Consider the following 15889-nt stretch of genomic DNA (forward strand, 5'->3'; position numbering starts at 1 on the left):
TAGTCCAGACCCTGCTCTAAGCTTGCCCCCAGAGTCCCACCCTAGAGTTACCCCTGTTCAGGCTGCACAGGAGAACCCAGAAGCTGCTCCAGCAAGCCTTCTTCACCTGGGCTGTTCAGGGAGGCCATGGGATGTGTGCAGGGGTGAGAACTTGATCCTGGGAATCTGGCAGGCTGGGGCTCCTATCCTTGCCCTCCCACCTTCCAGCTGTTTGACCTTGGGTAACAGCCTGAACCTCTCTGGGCCTGTTGAGTGAGTTAATCATTTAGTGCCTCGGGGTAAAAATGAGGATTCACTGAGACAACAGAGGTAGTGAATGGTGGGTAAATGGTGGGTTTTATGAAAAGACATATAAAGTCCCAACTGAGGGGCCTTCTTAGTTTTTTGTTGTTGCTCAGGTATCATGTATATGCAGTAAAAGGCCCAAGTCTCAGCTGTTCAGTGACGTTTTCCATATGTGTGCCCCCATTCACACACCACCAGGATCAAGATAAAGGACATTTTCAGGCCCTCGGCAGGCTTCCTCACGTCTCCTGACAGGTGATGATACACGCCATCATTCTGACGTTGATCACCATGGGTCGGCTTTCTGTTTGGGAAGTTCATACAAATGGAGTGACGCAGTGTGCCTTTCTGTCTCGCTTCTTTTGTGCCACATTATACTGTCTTATTCATCCATGTTGTTGTGTATACTGGTGATCCATTCCTTGTCATGGTTGTGTACTATTCCATTGTATAATCATAGCATAATTTAGTATCCATTTTACTGTTGATGGACATCTGTGCAGTCTCCAGTTTGGAGCTATTGAGAACTGCTGGGAACATCCTTGTGCATCTCTTTTGGTAGACATAAACTCTCACTCTTTGGGTGCATACTTAGGAAGAGAATTGTTGGGTCGTCAGATGTACGTAAGTTTTCTTAGCTGACTTTTTTAAAGCTACTTTGTTAAATGTTGTTATAAGCATTTCATGTCCATTATCTAATTTAATACTCTAAATAATCCTTTAAAGTAGGCTGTCCTCACTTAGCAGGTGAATATATTGAGCCTGGGCTGGGGAGTGATGGAGTCAGCTGAGTCCATCTCTCTGTGTGGACCACTGTCATGGTCTACATGGCCTTCCTCTCCTCCAGAGTCAAAGGGGTCAGTCCCCCCACTGCACTGTCTGGCATCCCAGGAACCGAGCCCCCACCACGGGGAGTTGGAGGTCACGGGAGCCCCACATCCCTCCCTCATCGAACCCAGTGCGCAGCCGCCTGCCTGTAAGGGGGTGTGCGCACAGAGGTGGTGATGAGTGTGCTCTAGGTGGCTGTAGCCGCGTGCTTCAACAGTTGTTCTCATTGGCTTTTGAGTCCAAATGAGTAGGAAATGCTATTAGTTCAGGCCTCGCCTGGCGCATGGCAAGGCCCTGGGATAGGAGTGCAGTCAGACGAGAAATTGTGGAGATAAAACTGGTGTGAAATGGAGGCCTTCGCACAAGGCTGGATGTGTCCGTGTGAAATGAAGTTACTTCTGAGAAAACGAGATTTAAAGAGATTCTGCAGAATTAGATTACACTTTCAAATTTCCTTATTAAACGGGATTGATGCTGAGGAGGGGCCGCTGGCTGGCTGTGTTTGGGATCCTACGTTGCAGTTCCAGGTCCAGGTGTGGACGCTGCTGGGTACAGGCACCTTGCAGGTGGCAGGGACCCAGACCCTAGCCTCTGGCAGCTGACGTGGGTATGATGATTGTAGACTGATCTCTTCTGGATAATGTCAGCCGCTTCACATGGGTCCGTGTGGGCAAAACCTCAGGGCTCGTGCACCTCCATTTCCTGGGGAATGTGGTATTGAGAACCGAGCACTAGGCTTCTTACTTGTGGGTTTTGTTCAAATCAGAGCTTGATTTTGAGCTACAGTCCACTTTTTGGATATGTTGTGGGTTTTTTTTTAAAATAATTTTATTTATCTGTGGCTGCACTGGGTCTTCATTGGTGCACGAGGGCTTTCTGTAGTTGTGGAGCGTGGGGCTACTCTTGCGGGCCCTGGGGCATGCGGAGTTTAGTAGTTGTGGCACACGGGTGTAGTTGCTCCACAGCGTGGAATCTTCCTGGTCCAGGGACCGAACCCATGTCCTCTGCATTGGCAGGTGGATTCTTATCCACTGCGCCACCTGGGAAGTCCTGATATGTTGTTTTGTAAAAAGACAGTCAACGATCATATGACCACTCGAGCGTATGTGTGTATATTTACGTGACACCCATGCGTGCACGTGCTTGGATGCAGGGGTTGTCTTTTCATGTGATTTACTGAGCACCTACCAATGCTCGCACTGTGCCAGAGCCTGGAATAACGTTCTGGGGAGAGTAAGCAGATGTGGCCCAGCCTCTTATGGATCTAGTTTGCAAGTGTGCGATTACATGTGCATGTGGAAGTCTGTGTGCAGCTATGTATGTTTGCAGGTGTGACCTGCATCTGCGTACCTTCTGTGTCTCCTGACCTCTGTGATGTCTGCCTCCTGGGTCTGCTAGCAGCTCTAGGTGAGCCATGCCCAGCCCGACATCAGAGCAGATGAATCCTGAAGACAGGCTGCTGAGCTTCAAATCCCAGCTCTGTATGACCTACGACAAGTCACAACCTTTCCAGTGCCTCAGTTTTCCCATTGTTAAAATGAAAATTGCTTTCATCTTCACAGGCATTTGCTAGTTTCTGTGAGGAGAGGTGCATTTAATGCCAGGTGTTATCCTACATGTGCCTGAGGACATCCTGGAAGTACATGCTAGAGTCATTCCCACCGCACAGGTGGGGAGACCAACAGGCCTTGAGAGACGCAATGACTTATCCAGGATCAAGACCAGGGCTTGCACAGGAGACCAGATGGGTGCTGGTCCATGAAGCCCCCGCTCCGTCGGTCTGCTGCAGGAGCGGGTGCCCCACACCACCAACAGAGCTGAGGACAATTTCAAGGGAGGCAAAGGTGTCAACAGTGGACAGGAATGGGGTCCACGTGGTGTGTGAAAAATAATAAAATGAAAATAATCAGGGTACCGTCCCATAAGGCAGTTGGGAGGCGAGCACTGCTAAGTATTCAATCATAGATATCTCCCTCCAGAATACCCTTAGCCCCCAGGAGAGTCCAGCCCTGGCTCCCTGCTGGCCCCTCGGGTGAGAAAGGGAGGCCTAGCTCTGTGCTGGGCAGCTGTGTTGTGCTGTGTGAATGTGGTTTTGAAACAGTACCGAGGCATATGGGGCGATGACGAGAAATCCCAAGCCCACACCTGCCTGTGTCCCAGGCCTCCCAGGGCAGCCAGAGGGACCTGCCCTGAGCTGTCACCCCTTGAGCTGCCACAGCCCCCATCTGCTCCCGACTGGTCCCTGAAGCTGCCTGTCAGATGGATGCGGCTGACCTCCTCCTATACACGTTTGCAGTGGCCACTAGACAATCCTTTGGGTAAGGCTCGACTCTAGTCAGCGCCTGTATGACTTTAACCATGGTGGCACGTTCAAATCAAGTGATCCTCCTCAAAATGTGTCCATCACGGGTTGCAGGGCCCTGAGATGGAGCTGTGACTAATGTCATTCTTCCCCACGTGCTGAATGGGCTGACACTAATCAGGGCTAGCTCTGGACTGCCAGGTTCGGTTAGTCCAGAGCACTTCACGTGGATTAGCTCCTGGATTCCTCACCGAAGCTCTAGGAGTGCTATTCTCATATTCGTTTTATAACAAAGAACCACAGAGCAGTTAAGGTCATATAGTCAAAGGTGTCAGATAAAACCAAATTGAAGGAAACTCCGTAATAACTGGCCTGTACTCTTCAAAGATGCTAGTGTCTTGAAACACAAAGAAGGGCTTAGGAATTCTTTCAGATTCAAGTAGACTGAACTTGACGACTGAATGAAATGCATGATCCAGACTTTTATTTTCCTGTAAAAGATATTATTGGGGGAACTGATGAAATCTGAATGGATGGATAATAGTATTAGATCAGTGGTAATTTTCTGGCTTTGATCATTGTACTGGAGTCACGTGAGAGACTGTCCTTTCTATTAGGAAATCACACCAAAGTTTTAAGGGGTGCAGGGGCTTCATTACTGAAACCAACTCTCCCCTGAGTCAGGAAAAGAATTATAGGAAGGGAAGGAGGGAAGGAGGTAGCTGCATAGATAAACAGGGAAGGATAAAGTAAATATGGTTTAAAAAGTTCATATTTAGAGGTTTGGTGTAAAGAACATACAGGAATTCTTTCTGTTCTTGCAAAACCTGGAAGTTTGAAGTGTTGACAAAATAAAAAGTTAAAGAGCAAGAAAACAAGTGTCAGAACAGGGAAGACTTCCCAGGGTGCATGTTGACAATAGGCTCCTATTTGTCAGTCGCAGCCAGTGGCCAGACTCTGGGCTGGGGCTTCCTATGAAGAACCTTATTCAGTCCTCACCACAACCTGGTGGAAGGAAACTGGTATGGCCCCATTTCACAGATGACGGAAAGGTAAAGGGATTTGCACCAGGCCCTCCAGTGACTTAGGACAGTTCCCAGACTGGAAAGCAGGCTTTCTCAGTTCAGGGTCTAGGCTCTTAGCCTCAGCTCCACTGCTGACTCTGACGTTTGGGAAAGAGTGGGGTGGGCAGGACCAGGCATTGTTCTTCCTGGAGCAATAGTGAAAGGAAGGCTCTGGGCCAGAAGCAGACGAACTCCATTTGCAGGATGGAAAGGGAATGTTATTCCTGAATTCTGCAGGGAGCGGAACCAGCAGAGCCAGGCAGTGGGGGGGCCTCAAATACCAGGTGGAGTTCTGGGTGGTGGCCACAGTGGCTTCCAGCAGGGGAGCCACAGAGCATAATGTGGAGTGACCCGGGGCTGAATGGGGATGCCATTCTGGGGAGGCGGACCGGCCCTTGAGATCACTAGGAGCGGAGAGAGTGCTCCACAGCTGGGCTTAGCCTGCTCTCCAAACTAGAGGCATGGGTGGGCCCAGGAGCCGGTGGCCTTGGCACTTTGGAAAAGTCCGATCTGAGGGGCAGGCTGGCCGGGGGTAGGTGGCAAGAGTTGCTGAGGACTTGGGTGTGGCCTGGCAGACCACTCTGTGGGGTGTGGGAAGAGCTGAATGACCTCTGGCAGTCCCTTCTGGTCACCCGGACTGTCTGGCTTTTCCCCAGATTAAAGAGCTGAGGGTTAGTGTCTGGCAGCCGAATGAGTCAGACTGGGAGCCAGCCTTCTTCCTGCATCGGCCCGCCCAGGGATTCAGCCTGACCAGCGTAGGGATAGGGTAAGGGTTGGGCTCATCTCCCGTCAAATATCTCCCTGCACACCCCAAGATTTAGGGGAACACTCGAGCTGAGTGAATTAGTTTATTTTATTGGGTCCCATGTGTATGTGTGTGTGTGTGTGTGTCTGAGCGTGAGCCTGCACGCACACGCAGGGGCAAACACCATCCATTGTAAAATATCAGTGTTTTCATGGGTGAGTAGTAATTACTGGGTAATGCTTTAAAACCTTTCCCGAAGGAGCGCAAAGCTGTTTTTTTCTAAAGTCAGGAGTACATTAAAAGGATTACCATGTAGATTTGATTTTTAGATAACACTAAAATGGATCCCAAATGGACTTCAGCAAAAGGATGCTATCTCCTTAATGGAAAGTGCATGGCCTGAGGCTCAGCTCCCAGAGCCGGGCAGGGGAGGGAAGGAGGGAGAGGAGAGGTGTCTGCAGGGCCGACTGGCAGGCTGGAAGGGGGCTGGGGAGGCAGGACAGGGATGAAGAGCCTGGACCCTCTGGGGAGCATCTTGCTCCATCTGGGGAAAAAGGGACCATAGATGTTCTCCTTAAAGCCCTTTCACCTTGCCAGGGGTGTTTTCAAGTCTCCTGGACCAGCCCAGGGAGAGCAAATAGCGTGAGTGCTTCCTAAAGAAGGGAGGGGTGAGTCAGACTTCTCCCAGGACCTCAGACTTTCTAGGCAAAGAAAGCGCAAAGTCCCCAGATGCTCTGGGACCTCCTCGGCCAGGCTGACCCTAATGTTCCGTGTCTCAGTGGACGTCAGACACTAACAGGAGCTACATGTCTTCTTTAGAGTTCTCCAGGGCCCAGAAAGCAGTGTCCAGATAAGCAGCCTGCCTGGAGTGGGGTGTTCAGGCCTTCCAGAGCCCCCACCTTATGCCAGGCTGGGGACCTGGGGCAGCATGTGGGTTCACTCCCCATAACCTCCCTGGGTCCTCTAGGTGCCCCGTCCCAGCATCGATAGAATTACCAGCTACCATGTGGTCTATAGCACTGCAGGCTTAGCCTCTCCAGGAGTCAAGCCAGATGGAATATGGAACAGGACAGACACTCCTAGTACTGGGATCCCCCTTCATTTGGGGGTATAATTTAGTGGGCCAGATATATCCCCTGAGTAAGGAAGTTCCAGCCACCCCCAAACCCCACAGCAGTGAAAGCACAAGTGTAGAGCCCCGGGAGGGCCCAGCATGTCTGGGAAGGGAGCCAGGCCTGCTGCCAGCCTAGGGGAACGAAGGGGAAATCAGCCTTAGGGAGACTGGATAGAGACTTCGCCTGGGGTTTTCCAAGCTGGAATTTATATGCATAGCTATGCTGGCTGGCTCTCCCTCCACAGGCCCCAGGGACAGTTTTGCCCCCGGGAGCCCCCAGACCTTCCCACACCCAGCTCTTTGAATCCCTCCCGCACTTGCTCCCTGTAGGCCAGGCCTTGGAAGGGCCCCCTGGGCCCCCCTTAGCTCACGGACCTGTCTGCTCCCCAGCCAGCCTCTCTGGGCTCCTCAGAGTTCTGTGACCGGGCTGGCCCCTGTCAGCGGAGACGCAGGCAGGCCTGAGGACGCAGCCAACCTGAGCCCCATCACTCTCTCAGACCAATTAACCTTTAGAGCTGCATTAAGGAAATGAGGCAACGGACTTCCCAGCTAACAGATGGGCCCTGCGGGGACTGGGGGAGGGAGGAGCCCAGCACAGGAAGCCTGGTCGGCCTCCACACTGCCCTCGCCTGTCTGGCTGATCCTGGGTTCTCCAGGGCTGCCCCCTCTCCCAGAGGAGGCAGCGGGGCGAGAAGAGCACAGGAGGGACGCAGGACCCCTGGGGCCAACTTGATGCGGGGCTTACGTGATCCGGGACGCAGGACCCCTGGGGCCAACGTGATGCGGGGCTTACGTGAGCCGTTTGACCTATCTGGGTCTCAGTTTCCCCACCTGTGGAATGAGAGCATTTGCCTGTAAGAACTCCGGGGGCCCGTCTGACTGGACCTCTGTGGACTCTGAGACTGAAGTCCTTTGGAAGCTACTTCTCTCCTGAAGCATGAGGAAGGGTCACCTTTGGAGGAAGGAAGGGAATGGTTGGTGGCTGGGGGGGGGGCGTGCAGTGAGGGGGAGGGCCGAGAGGAGGGGTGCCCTGGAACTGGAACTGAACCCAGAGCCTGGAGAGTACGCAGGTCCTTTGGAGGAGATGGGCCCAGGAAGAGGGAGCCTTCAGGGGCTTGTTGGAAAACCGAGGGGGCAGGAAGAAGTGGGCTTTTCCCTCCAGAGGCGACCCCTCAGCCCAGCAGTGCTCTAGTCAGGGAAGGAACACCCCCTACCCCCACCACCACTGTGAGGGGCTCTTAGACAGGTGTCACAGGCAACCCCGCTGTCCAGCCTATCTCTGAGACTCCCCGCATTTCCATCCAAGCCTGGATTTCACCACACCCGAGCCTCAGGGCCCCGCATGGATGCCCAGGTCACCTGGGGACATCTGCCCCCACCTCCTTCTCAACCTCCCCTCCCTGCGGCCTCATGGCTGGGGCCCTAGGAGCCATGCCTCTGTGCACATACAAGCCCACTGCATGCGGTACCAGTGTACGCAGGTTGCGTGTGAGTGCACTTGCTTGCTGCTGGGTGGTCTGCCCCTCCTCCAGGCAAGGCCATGCTGAGATTCCTGTCCTCTGTACTCACCATCTTCTTGTATGCCGGGAAGTTCATATGGACCCTGGGAGCTGGCCAGAGTCTCCAAGATTCTTACTTTGGTAGGACGAGCAAGGATGCAGAGGCACTGAAACTCCCCTTCCTCAGGCTAGGGCAGGTAGGAAGTTTGAATCCAGCTAGAAACATTCCTGGGGGCTGCCCAGGTGGCCCAGCAGGAATCAGCCTGCCAATTCAGGAGATGCAGGAGACACAGGTTTGATCCCTGGGTCAGGAAGTTCCACTGGAACAGGAAATGGCAACCCACTCCAGTATTCTTGCCTGGAGAATCCCATGGACAGAGGAACCCGGCGGGCTACAGTCCACAGGATCACAGAGTTGGACACGACTTAGCAACTGAGCAGGCACACATGCAGAAACATTCCTAGGGAGGCCGCCAACAAGGCCAGCGCCAGCTGTCTCCCCAACACCAGCCAGGAGCTCCAGAACTCCTGTGCCCCCAGGAGTATCACAGGAGCACCCCACTTTCTTCTTGACACCCCCAAAACCAAGAGGCTTTAATCTGATGTGTCCAGTTAAAATGAAAAGCACACTGCAGTGTGAGGACGTCCTGAGGTGGCAAACAAATCTAGGAGTCCTAGTGGAACCCAAGCCCATGACGAGCTTCCCAGGGCTGCTGGAAGAGCTGATGAGATGGGGCTTCCCGAGGAGGCCTCGGGTGTATGGTGGGTCACACAGCACAGGGGACAGTGGCTGGATGGAGAGGGGTGACTCGGGGGGGCTGGGCCCTGGGGCTGGTTGTATGCCTGCGGCTGAGCAGACTTGGGGCTCCTGCAGCTTCTGGAGGGACCTTCATGGGCCAGGGGAGGAGGCTGTGCCTTGCAGCCCCACAGCGTGGGACCCAAGGCCAGGAGAGGTGGTTGCCAAGGAGACAGGGAAGGATCCTGGGACGGGGCAGCAGAAAGAAGCAGAGGGACATGTCCTGAGCCACAGCGCCCACCATGTCCATCTGTCTGTCCATCCACAGGTGTGCCGATGCTCTCCGTCCAGCCCAAGGGGAAGCAGAAGGGCTGTGCGGGCTGCAACCGCAAGATCAAGGACCGCTACCTGCTGAAGGCGCTAGACCAGTACTGGCACGAGGACTGCCTCAAGTGCGCCTGCTGTGACTGCCGCCTGGGCGAGGTGGGCTCCACGCTCTACACCAAGGCCAACCTCATCCTGTGCCGGCGTGACTACCTGAGGTGGGCAGCCTCCCCCGCCCCGTACGCACCCCGGCCCTGCCAGCCCGAGAGCCCTCTTCTCCACGGCTGGCACTGCTCTGCCCTGCTTCAGCCCCCATACCCAGTCTACGCACATCCCGGCCCCTGCCCTGCCCCTGGGACTCAGTGCCCAGCACTTGTCCAGGGCGGGCCTGTCTCTAACCATCGGGCATCCAAGAGGAGCCTCCCAAGGGCACCAACGTGGTTCTGCGTCTGCCTTTGCCAGGCGCTTCTGACCCACCCTGTCCCTGGAATCGAGGAAGGGATGCGGTGAAGGAGCTTCCAGGAGCAAGTAGGGGAGTTCCAACTTCCCTGGGCCCCCCTGGCCTGCTGGTTTCCTCCTCAATCTCCCCAGGGCCCAGCTCCCCATCTTCCAGGTGGGCCCTGGGATTAGACACCCCCATGCCTGCAGAGTCTGGTAGGTAACCAGACCCTGGAAGAGCCACTGATGTTGGAGCTTAAAAACCTGGGTTTAAACTTGTTCTGTGCCTCTTTCCCCAGCCTCAGTTTACTCTTCTGTAGACAGTGAAAATACCAACACTTCCCCACCTTGCATTCTTCAGAGTTCCAACCCACCCCTCCCCTACAACCTGCATCCTATTCCCTGGGGCTGCCTCCCCCAGTTAACCCTCCCTTAGGCCATCTATGACATCAGCAAGGCTGGAAGGAGGCCACCAAGCAGGGGCCTTGGCTTAGACCCAGCATCTGCATTTGGCTCCCATGCAGGCTGCTGGGTGGTGGCCGGGCCTTGCGGGGAAGGAAGGCCCATCGCATTAATTAGTAGGTCGTGCCCAGGGTTTCTTGGGGCTCTCTCTACTCAGGACTGGGCTTGTTGCGGGGGAGGGTGCGATTATCAGCAGAGGCTCCCCTACTTACCCAAAGAGCCTAAGATTTACCTGCCTACACCTTCTGCCTTTGCAGGAGGTTTTATTTTGTTTTTGTTTTTTTTTAAGTGGTGCGGTAAACCAAGATGTGTGACTCAGACTGGAGCTGGAGGAGAGATGCTGAGGCCAAGAGGAGGGGTTAGGCATTGGGACTCGCCCCTTGGCAACCTGGAAGCGGCCTCCAAGTCTGGAGGTTTAGGACATCACCTGGGGGCTAACCCAACCAGGCTGAGGGGAGATGGCAGACCAGCTGACCTGGCCAGGAGTGGCCACAGTGCAGGAGGGGCTCATCTATAAGGTCAATGCATCCACAATCACCCTGGGCCCTGCCAGCTATTGGAGCCTGAAGATATTTTCCTGAGCTCTGGCAGAGGCCCAGGAATGACTCTGAGGCCACCTGGGCCAGTAGGCCAGGGGGCCTGTGGGGCTTCCTTGAGTTGCTCAGTCCCAGAGAATGGCTGTCCAGAACCTGCCCCTCTGCAGTGACTTCTCATTGGACTGGTGGCCAGAAAGGCCCCCCTTGGCGGGCAGATGTTGTGGCCCAGCCTTTGTCTGCCTTAATCTGAGCCACCAGGCAACTCAGGCTGATGAATAATGGAGCTACGCTCATCTGCAGGCGCCTGAGCTTGAGCTGGACAAATCAGGGATTAGAGGGCGTCCCGCCTGCCTCTTGGTCCCTTGCCTCACTTGGGGCTCACTCTGCCATTGTGCAGAAGGGAAGCGAGGAGGAGCCTGGCTGGCACATACCCCTGGAATGTCCAGTCAAGGGCAGGCCTGCATGGGGAGGGAGTGAGGTCCCTGTCCTTAGAGCTTTGCAATCAGCAGCCAAGAGGAGGGGTGCCTGCCCCAAAGAGGCATTGTGCCAGATGTCCTTGAAACTTCCTTTTGGCATCAGTCCTGTTTTAGAAGCATCTTTAAACAGGATCATCTAGCCCAGCATCCCCATTTTAAAGAAGGGTAAACTGAGGCTCAAGGGAGTTAGGCAAGTCCCACCATGAGTCAGTAGCAGAAAAAGACTACCCCATAGTGTTATTGTCAGGATTTAATGACTTGGTCTTTGAAGAGCCCCTAGATTAGCACCTGGCATATAGCAAATGCTATGTAGGCATTCACTAAAGGAGCTGTGGCTAAGAGGTTACAGTTTTCACAACAAGCCTGTGAAGGCTATGTTTCAGTTCCCATTTTACAGTTGAAATAAATCAGGCTCAGAGAAACTCAATGACTTGCTTAAGGACACACAGCCCATGACTGACAGACTGTGTCCAAGTTTGACCTTGTGTAAGCCTGGAATCCTTGCTCAGGGCCCAGCCTACTGTTCTGGTATCCCCAGGTGCTTGAGAGACCCAGTGAGAGCCCTCATTGTCAGCGAAGCCAGGGGACAGGCATATCAACCAACTCCCGAGTCCCCACAGGCTCCTTCCTGAGTGCTGTGTCAGTTTCTCTGAAGCCTGCTCTCTTAGCAGAAGTTAGACACTGTCATCTGTGCGTCTTCCTTCTGGCCCGGGCCCACCTGCTGAACTACAGGGGTAGAGGGCAGGTGGGCCCCCAAGTCGAGGCAACTCCCCTGCCCCCCACAGCCCCCCACAGACGCCTGAGCCCTCTGCACCCTTCCCTCTGCAGGCTCTTTGGCACCACAGGAAACTGCGCTGCTTGCAGCAAGCTGATTCCAGCCTTTGAGATGGTGATGCGGGCCCGAGACAACGTATATCACCTCGACTGCTTTGCCTGCCAGCTCTGCAACCAGAGGTGAGTGCTGGTCTGTACCAGACCCAACACACTCAGCAGACCCTAGCTGACACCTGCCGCCACAGACCAGGAGTGCCATAGAGGCGTGCATGCAAGCGCGGGTTCTGTTGCGTGTTGTAAGTATGTACATGTGTGTGTTTTATGTATGCCTGAGCCCTCTAGCCAAATGTGTGTGCTCTAATACTGTCACATGTGTACTCGTGTGGAGTTCATCTCTGTGCAAGCGTAATGGACAGGGCCATGCATGAGCTGTGCATACATTGTGTGTTGTGTCCATGATTGTATTTTTAAATGTCTGTGTACAAGGCGGGTCTGTGTGTGCTGTGTGCATGTGATGGGTGAGTATGCCTGTGTACGTGTGTTTTAAATGTATGTGCACAAGAGCCCTGTGTGTGTCCTGTGCCCTGTGTGCTACATGCAGATACACGCATGGACGTTCTAGTGAGAAGGGGTTCCCAGACCTGGCCAGTGAAATACCCCTGGGGAACTGTCACTCATTCCTGTGATTCTGGTTCCAGCCCAGCCTTCTTTCTGGTCTTTTGGCCCCTACTCTGTGCCCCGCCCCGCCCTGTGGGAGACCCTGGGGACCTAAGGAACCAGAGCCCTTCAGCCCTGAATAGGGGCCAACCCCCCAAAGGCCCTTTGCTCAGGACCCCCAAAGTTAGGAAAGAGCTCATACAAATGCTCCCAGAGGTTGAGGTCCAGGGGGACCTGCAGGGAACACTGGTTTGTCTGGGGCTATGCGCAGACCCACTGCCAGGGGGGCTCAGTGAAGTTGCAGCGCCACCTGGTGGTTGAAGCGGGATTGGCTGGGACCAGGCCTGTGACCCTGGGGTCCCACTCAAGGCCTCCGACCCCCGACCCCCGGGGACATCTTTGGGGGAAGGGCTGAATCCTCCAGTGCTTGAGGAGGACTGGGAGGGGCAGGGCCTTCTTTAGGTTAGAGGGAAGATGGTGGGACAGGGTCACCTCTTCCCGGAAACCCACAGATTCTGTTTAGAAGACGAGCGCCCTTCACTGAGCCATCTCCTTAAGGTGGGGTGGGGAACAGAGGGTTGGAAAAGTCAGCCATTTTATCCCTTCTTCTTTCTCCATCTCTGCCTCTCTCCTTCCCTCTCCTCGCTTGGTCCTTTCCTATCTCTTTGTCCATCTCTCTTTCTCCCTCTCTTGGGCATCATTTCTACACCTTCCCACCAAGCCCACCCCTGCCCCCACCCCACGAGGGACCTGGTCGTGGAAGCCTGTGGCTTGGGCTGTGGGCCTGGCCAAGGGCTGGGCTGACCCAGGGTGACTGGCTGGGTTTGCTTGGGACTTTCTGGGATCCTCTCTGGAAAGCTCAGACTCCCCAGGACCTCATTGCCCATATGTCCTCCTCCTGGGCCGGGTGGCGTCCTGTCTGGAGCTCCTACCATCCACTGGGACCCCACCATGGCCTCTCTCTCCTGCTTGGATTTTCCAGATTTTGTGTGGGAGACAAATTCTTCCTGAAGAACAACATGATCTTGTGTCAGATGGACTATGAGGAGGGGCAGCTTAATGGCACCTTTGACTCCCACGTTCAGTAACGCCCAGCACCTGGCCTCCAGGCCCGTCTGTCTGTCCATCCACCCGCCTGCCCACCCGCCTGGCCGGCCAGCCGCTCTCCTGCCGATGAGAACTCCTCCGTCCTCGATGGGAGGGATGGCCCTCCCTCCGCCGCTGCCCGTCTGTGTGTGACCCCTCCTGGGGCCAGGCTGGGCCTGTACAGTCTGTCTTCTGTATATAAATGGGAACATTTATTTTATGAGAAATGTAATGCGATTTTATTACTGGCGTGGATTAAACTTATGAATGTTTCCGGGGAGGTTACTCTGCATTGATCACATGACTACAGACCTGGGGGACCCTCCCCTCAGCTTGGGAGTAAAACAAGGCCCTCCCTCAGTTCTTGGCAGGGAGGAGGGCCCTAGAGCAGGACGTGGGGGCTCTAGTGTGTGCTGTTGTGGGGCAAGGGAGTTCCAGGTGGGCTTTACGGAGAAAAGCTGGAGGGGAAGGGACAACCCCCAGTACCCCCCAACCAGAAGTGGGAGCTAAACTGTCCACTCCCCATCCTCTGGCAACCATATACCCTGGTCCCCAAATGAAAACTTCCCTTTCCTGGGATCCTGTGTTACATCCCCCCTACACTGCTCAGTCAGGGACCCAGCTCTGATCTACCTCCGTGGTAAGACCCCAAATCCCAGGCTCCCTACGATGGGAGCGCAATCCTGAAACCTCTCTTCACCTTCAGGGGGATGAACAGCATTTGCTGTCTCTTCCTTACAGCCTGGGTCTTGGCATTCTGCTCCTCTGGGTGAGAGAGAAAATCCTGTTTCTCTGTAACTCAACCCACGCATGCTGGAGGTTTTCATTCATTCAGTTGGCAAACCTTAATCCGCTCTGTCTCAGCCCTGTGCTTCAAGTACCAGACATGAGGATGAATCATGGATAGGACACAGTCCGTGCCCTTGAGGACGAGGGGGAAAGCCAAGAAAACAAACAGATCACATCAAGGTGAGGACAAATGCCACAGGGAGACCTGGGACAGGCCCGTTTCCTCCAGCAGACACAGGACTGTTTGGGATGACTCCAGAGAGTCAGACAGACAAGTCAGCACCACACAGACAGATACGTGTGCTGACAAGAAGAAGAGATGGACACACACGTAGGTGGGTGTGTCGGCAGAGATAGGTAGGGACAGCCAGGTAGCTGGCAGGTACTCAGACTGGAAGATAGCCAGACAACCAGTGACCGAGTGAGGCCATGGCTGTAGCCACAGTGCCAAGCACATGGCCTGGAACTGAAAAGGTATCACTGAGCAGTATTAAAGAGAGAGCCTCCTTGGATCCAAAGCCGAAACAGAGAAGGCCGAATGGATGGGCTCCTCCAACCATCAGGCCACTCACTCCCCCTTCCCCAGGGACTGTTTTTATCCTGGCCACAGACCAGAGCCCAGATGAAGTCAGCCCACAGCTTTAAGCTCTGCCTACTCCTGGACAAGGGATTTGTTGCCTGGATGGAGCGGGGGCTGCACTGTGACCTCACATCACCTGCCCCAAGGAAGGCCTGATTCTCCCCTGGAGTGATGTGGGAGGACACCTGGGCTCTTAGGGGTGCTTGGAAGAGGTTGTGTCTCTAAGCTATGATTCTGTGGCCAGGGACCCAGTCCACAGGAAGGGATCGCTACAGCCAAGGATCTTGGGGTAAGAGTTCTCCTCTTTGGGTCTCACACCTTCGGTGAAGGAGCTGCATCCATGTATATGAGAGAGAAGAGACGCTGCAGGAGGTATTTTTGAGTGAGTTTGGTGAGACCAGGAGCTGTCGTCCATATGTGACCATGTGAGACTGAATGGATCTGAGCGTGTGAACTGGAGGCTGAAGTCCGTAATGAGGGATTTTTCTTGCTCAACATGAACAAGTAAATTATTTCTCTGGACTGTAGCAGAGTCCCCAGTGCCAGACCCTCCCTGGGCCCTGAGGTCTAGGATGGCTGTGCCCACCCCCAAGAACCCAACTCCTAACTTCGGAGTTTGCCACAGATAAAGTTGTAATGCAAGTTAATTGCATGATTATCAAGAGATAACGGAGCCACTCGAATGCAGTTTCTGGGCAATTACAGTTGTTTCCAACAGAGTTACCATATTGCAGCCATGAAATAATGTGTCATTTTGCAGTAATTATGTAATTAACTTGTCTCACACTCTAGGTTGCACAACAATTAATTCATTCACAATGAGATTGACTCAAAAGTCAGGCAACTAGGCTCTGAAAGCCCCCAAGAGCAGAGCCGGCCTTCTAAGATGACCCCAGCCCCACTCTGCCTGATGCAGACCTTGCCAGGATGCTTCCTCAGCCTAACATGGTATAAGTTCCAAGTCCAGCATCATGGCTCCACTTACCTCTGTCTCACTGTCCTCCTCCAGGAAATGGAGATGATCTGTTTCCTGGGACAGCCACAAGGCTGAGATCTACACATGAAGTGCTGTGCTTACATGAGCTGGGGTCACCATCCTGGACATCGTGAAGTCCTGAGTAGGAGCCCCTTAGCCCAGGAAGACCCATAGCAGTTCACAGCTGCCCCCACGAAGGGGCCACACAAGGCCTTGCC

The 15889-nt window shown here is 54.2% G+C and overlaps 1 protein-coding gene across 3 annotated transcripts in view; it reads left to right on the forward strand.

Annotated features, from left to right (window-relative positions):
- The window catches only part of LMO1 (LIM domain only 1), a 41883-nt gene extending 28277 nt beyond the window's left edge, over positions 1-13606 (forward strand). For all 3 annotated transcript variants that reach the window (XM_061380492.1, XM_061380493.1, XM_061440879.1), the window contains 3 exons: positions 8902-9115; positions 11638-11763; positions 13223-13606. In XM_061380492.1, coding sequence (XP_061236476.1) covers positions 8902-9115; positions 11638-11763; positions 13223-13328 — 446 coding nt within the window. In that variant the 3' untranslated portion in view covers positions 13329-13606. The remainder of the gene's footprint in view (positions 1-8901; positions 9116-11637; positions 11764-13222) is intronic.
- Positions 13607-15889: the final 2283 nt, after the last annotated feature.

Source organism: Bos javanicus, chromosome 15, assembly GCF_032452875.1.
Source record: "Bos javanicus breed banteng chromosome 15, ARS-OSU_banteng_1.0, whole genome shotgun sequence".
Taxonomy (NCBI): domain Eukaryota; kingdom Metazoa; phylum Chordata; class Mammalia; order Artiodactyla; family Bovidae; genus Bos; species Bos javanicus.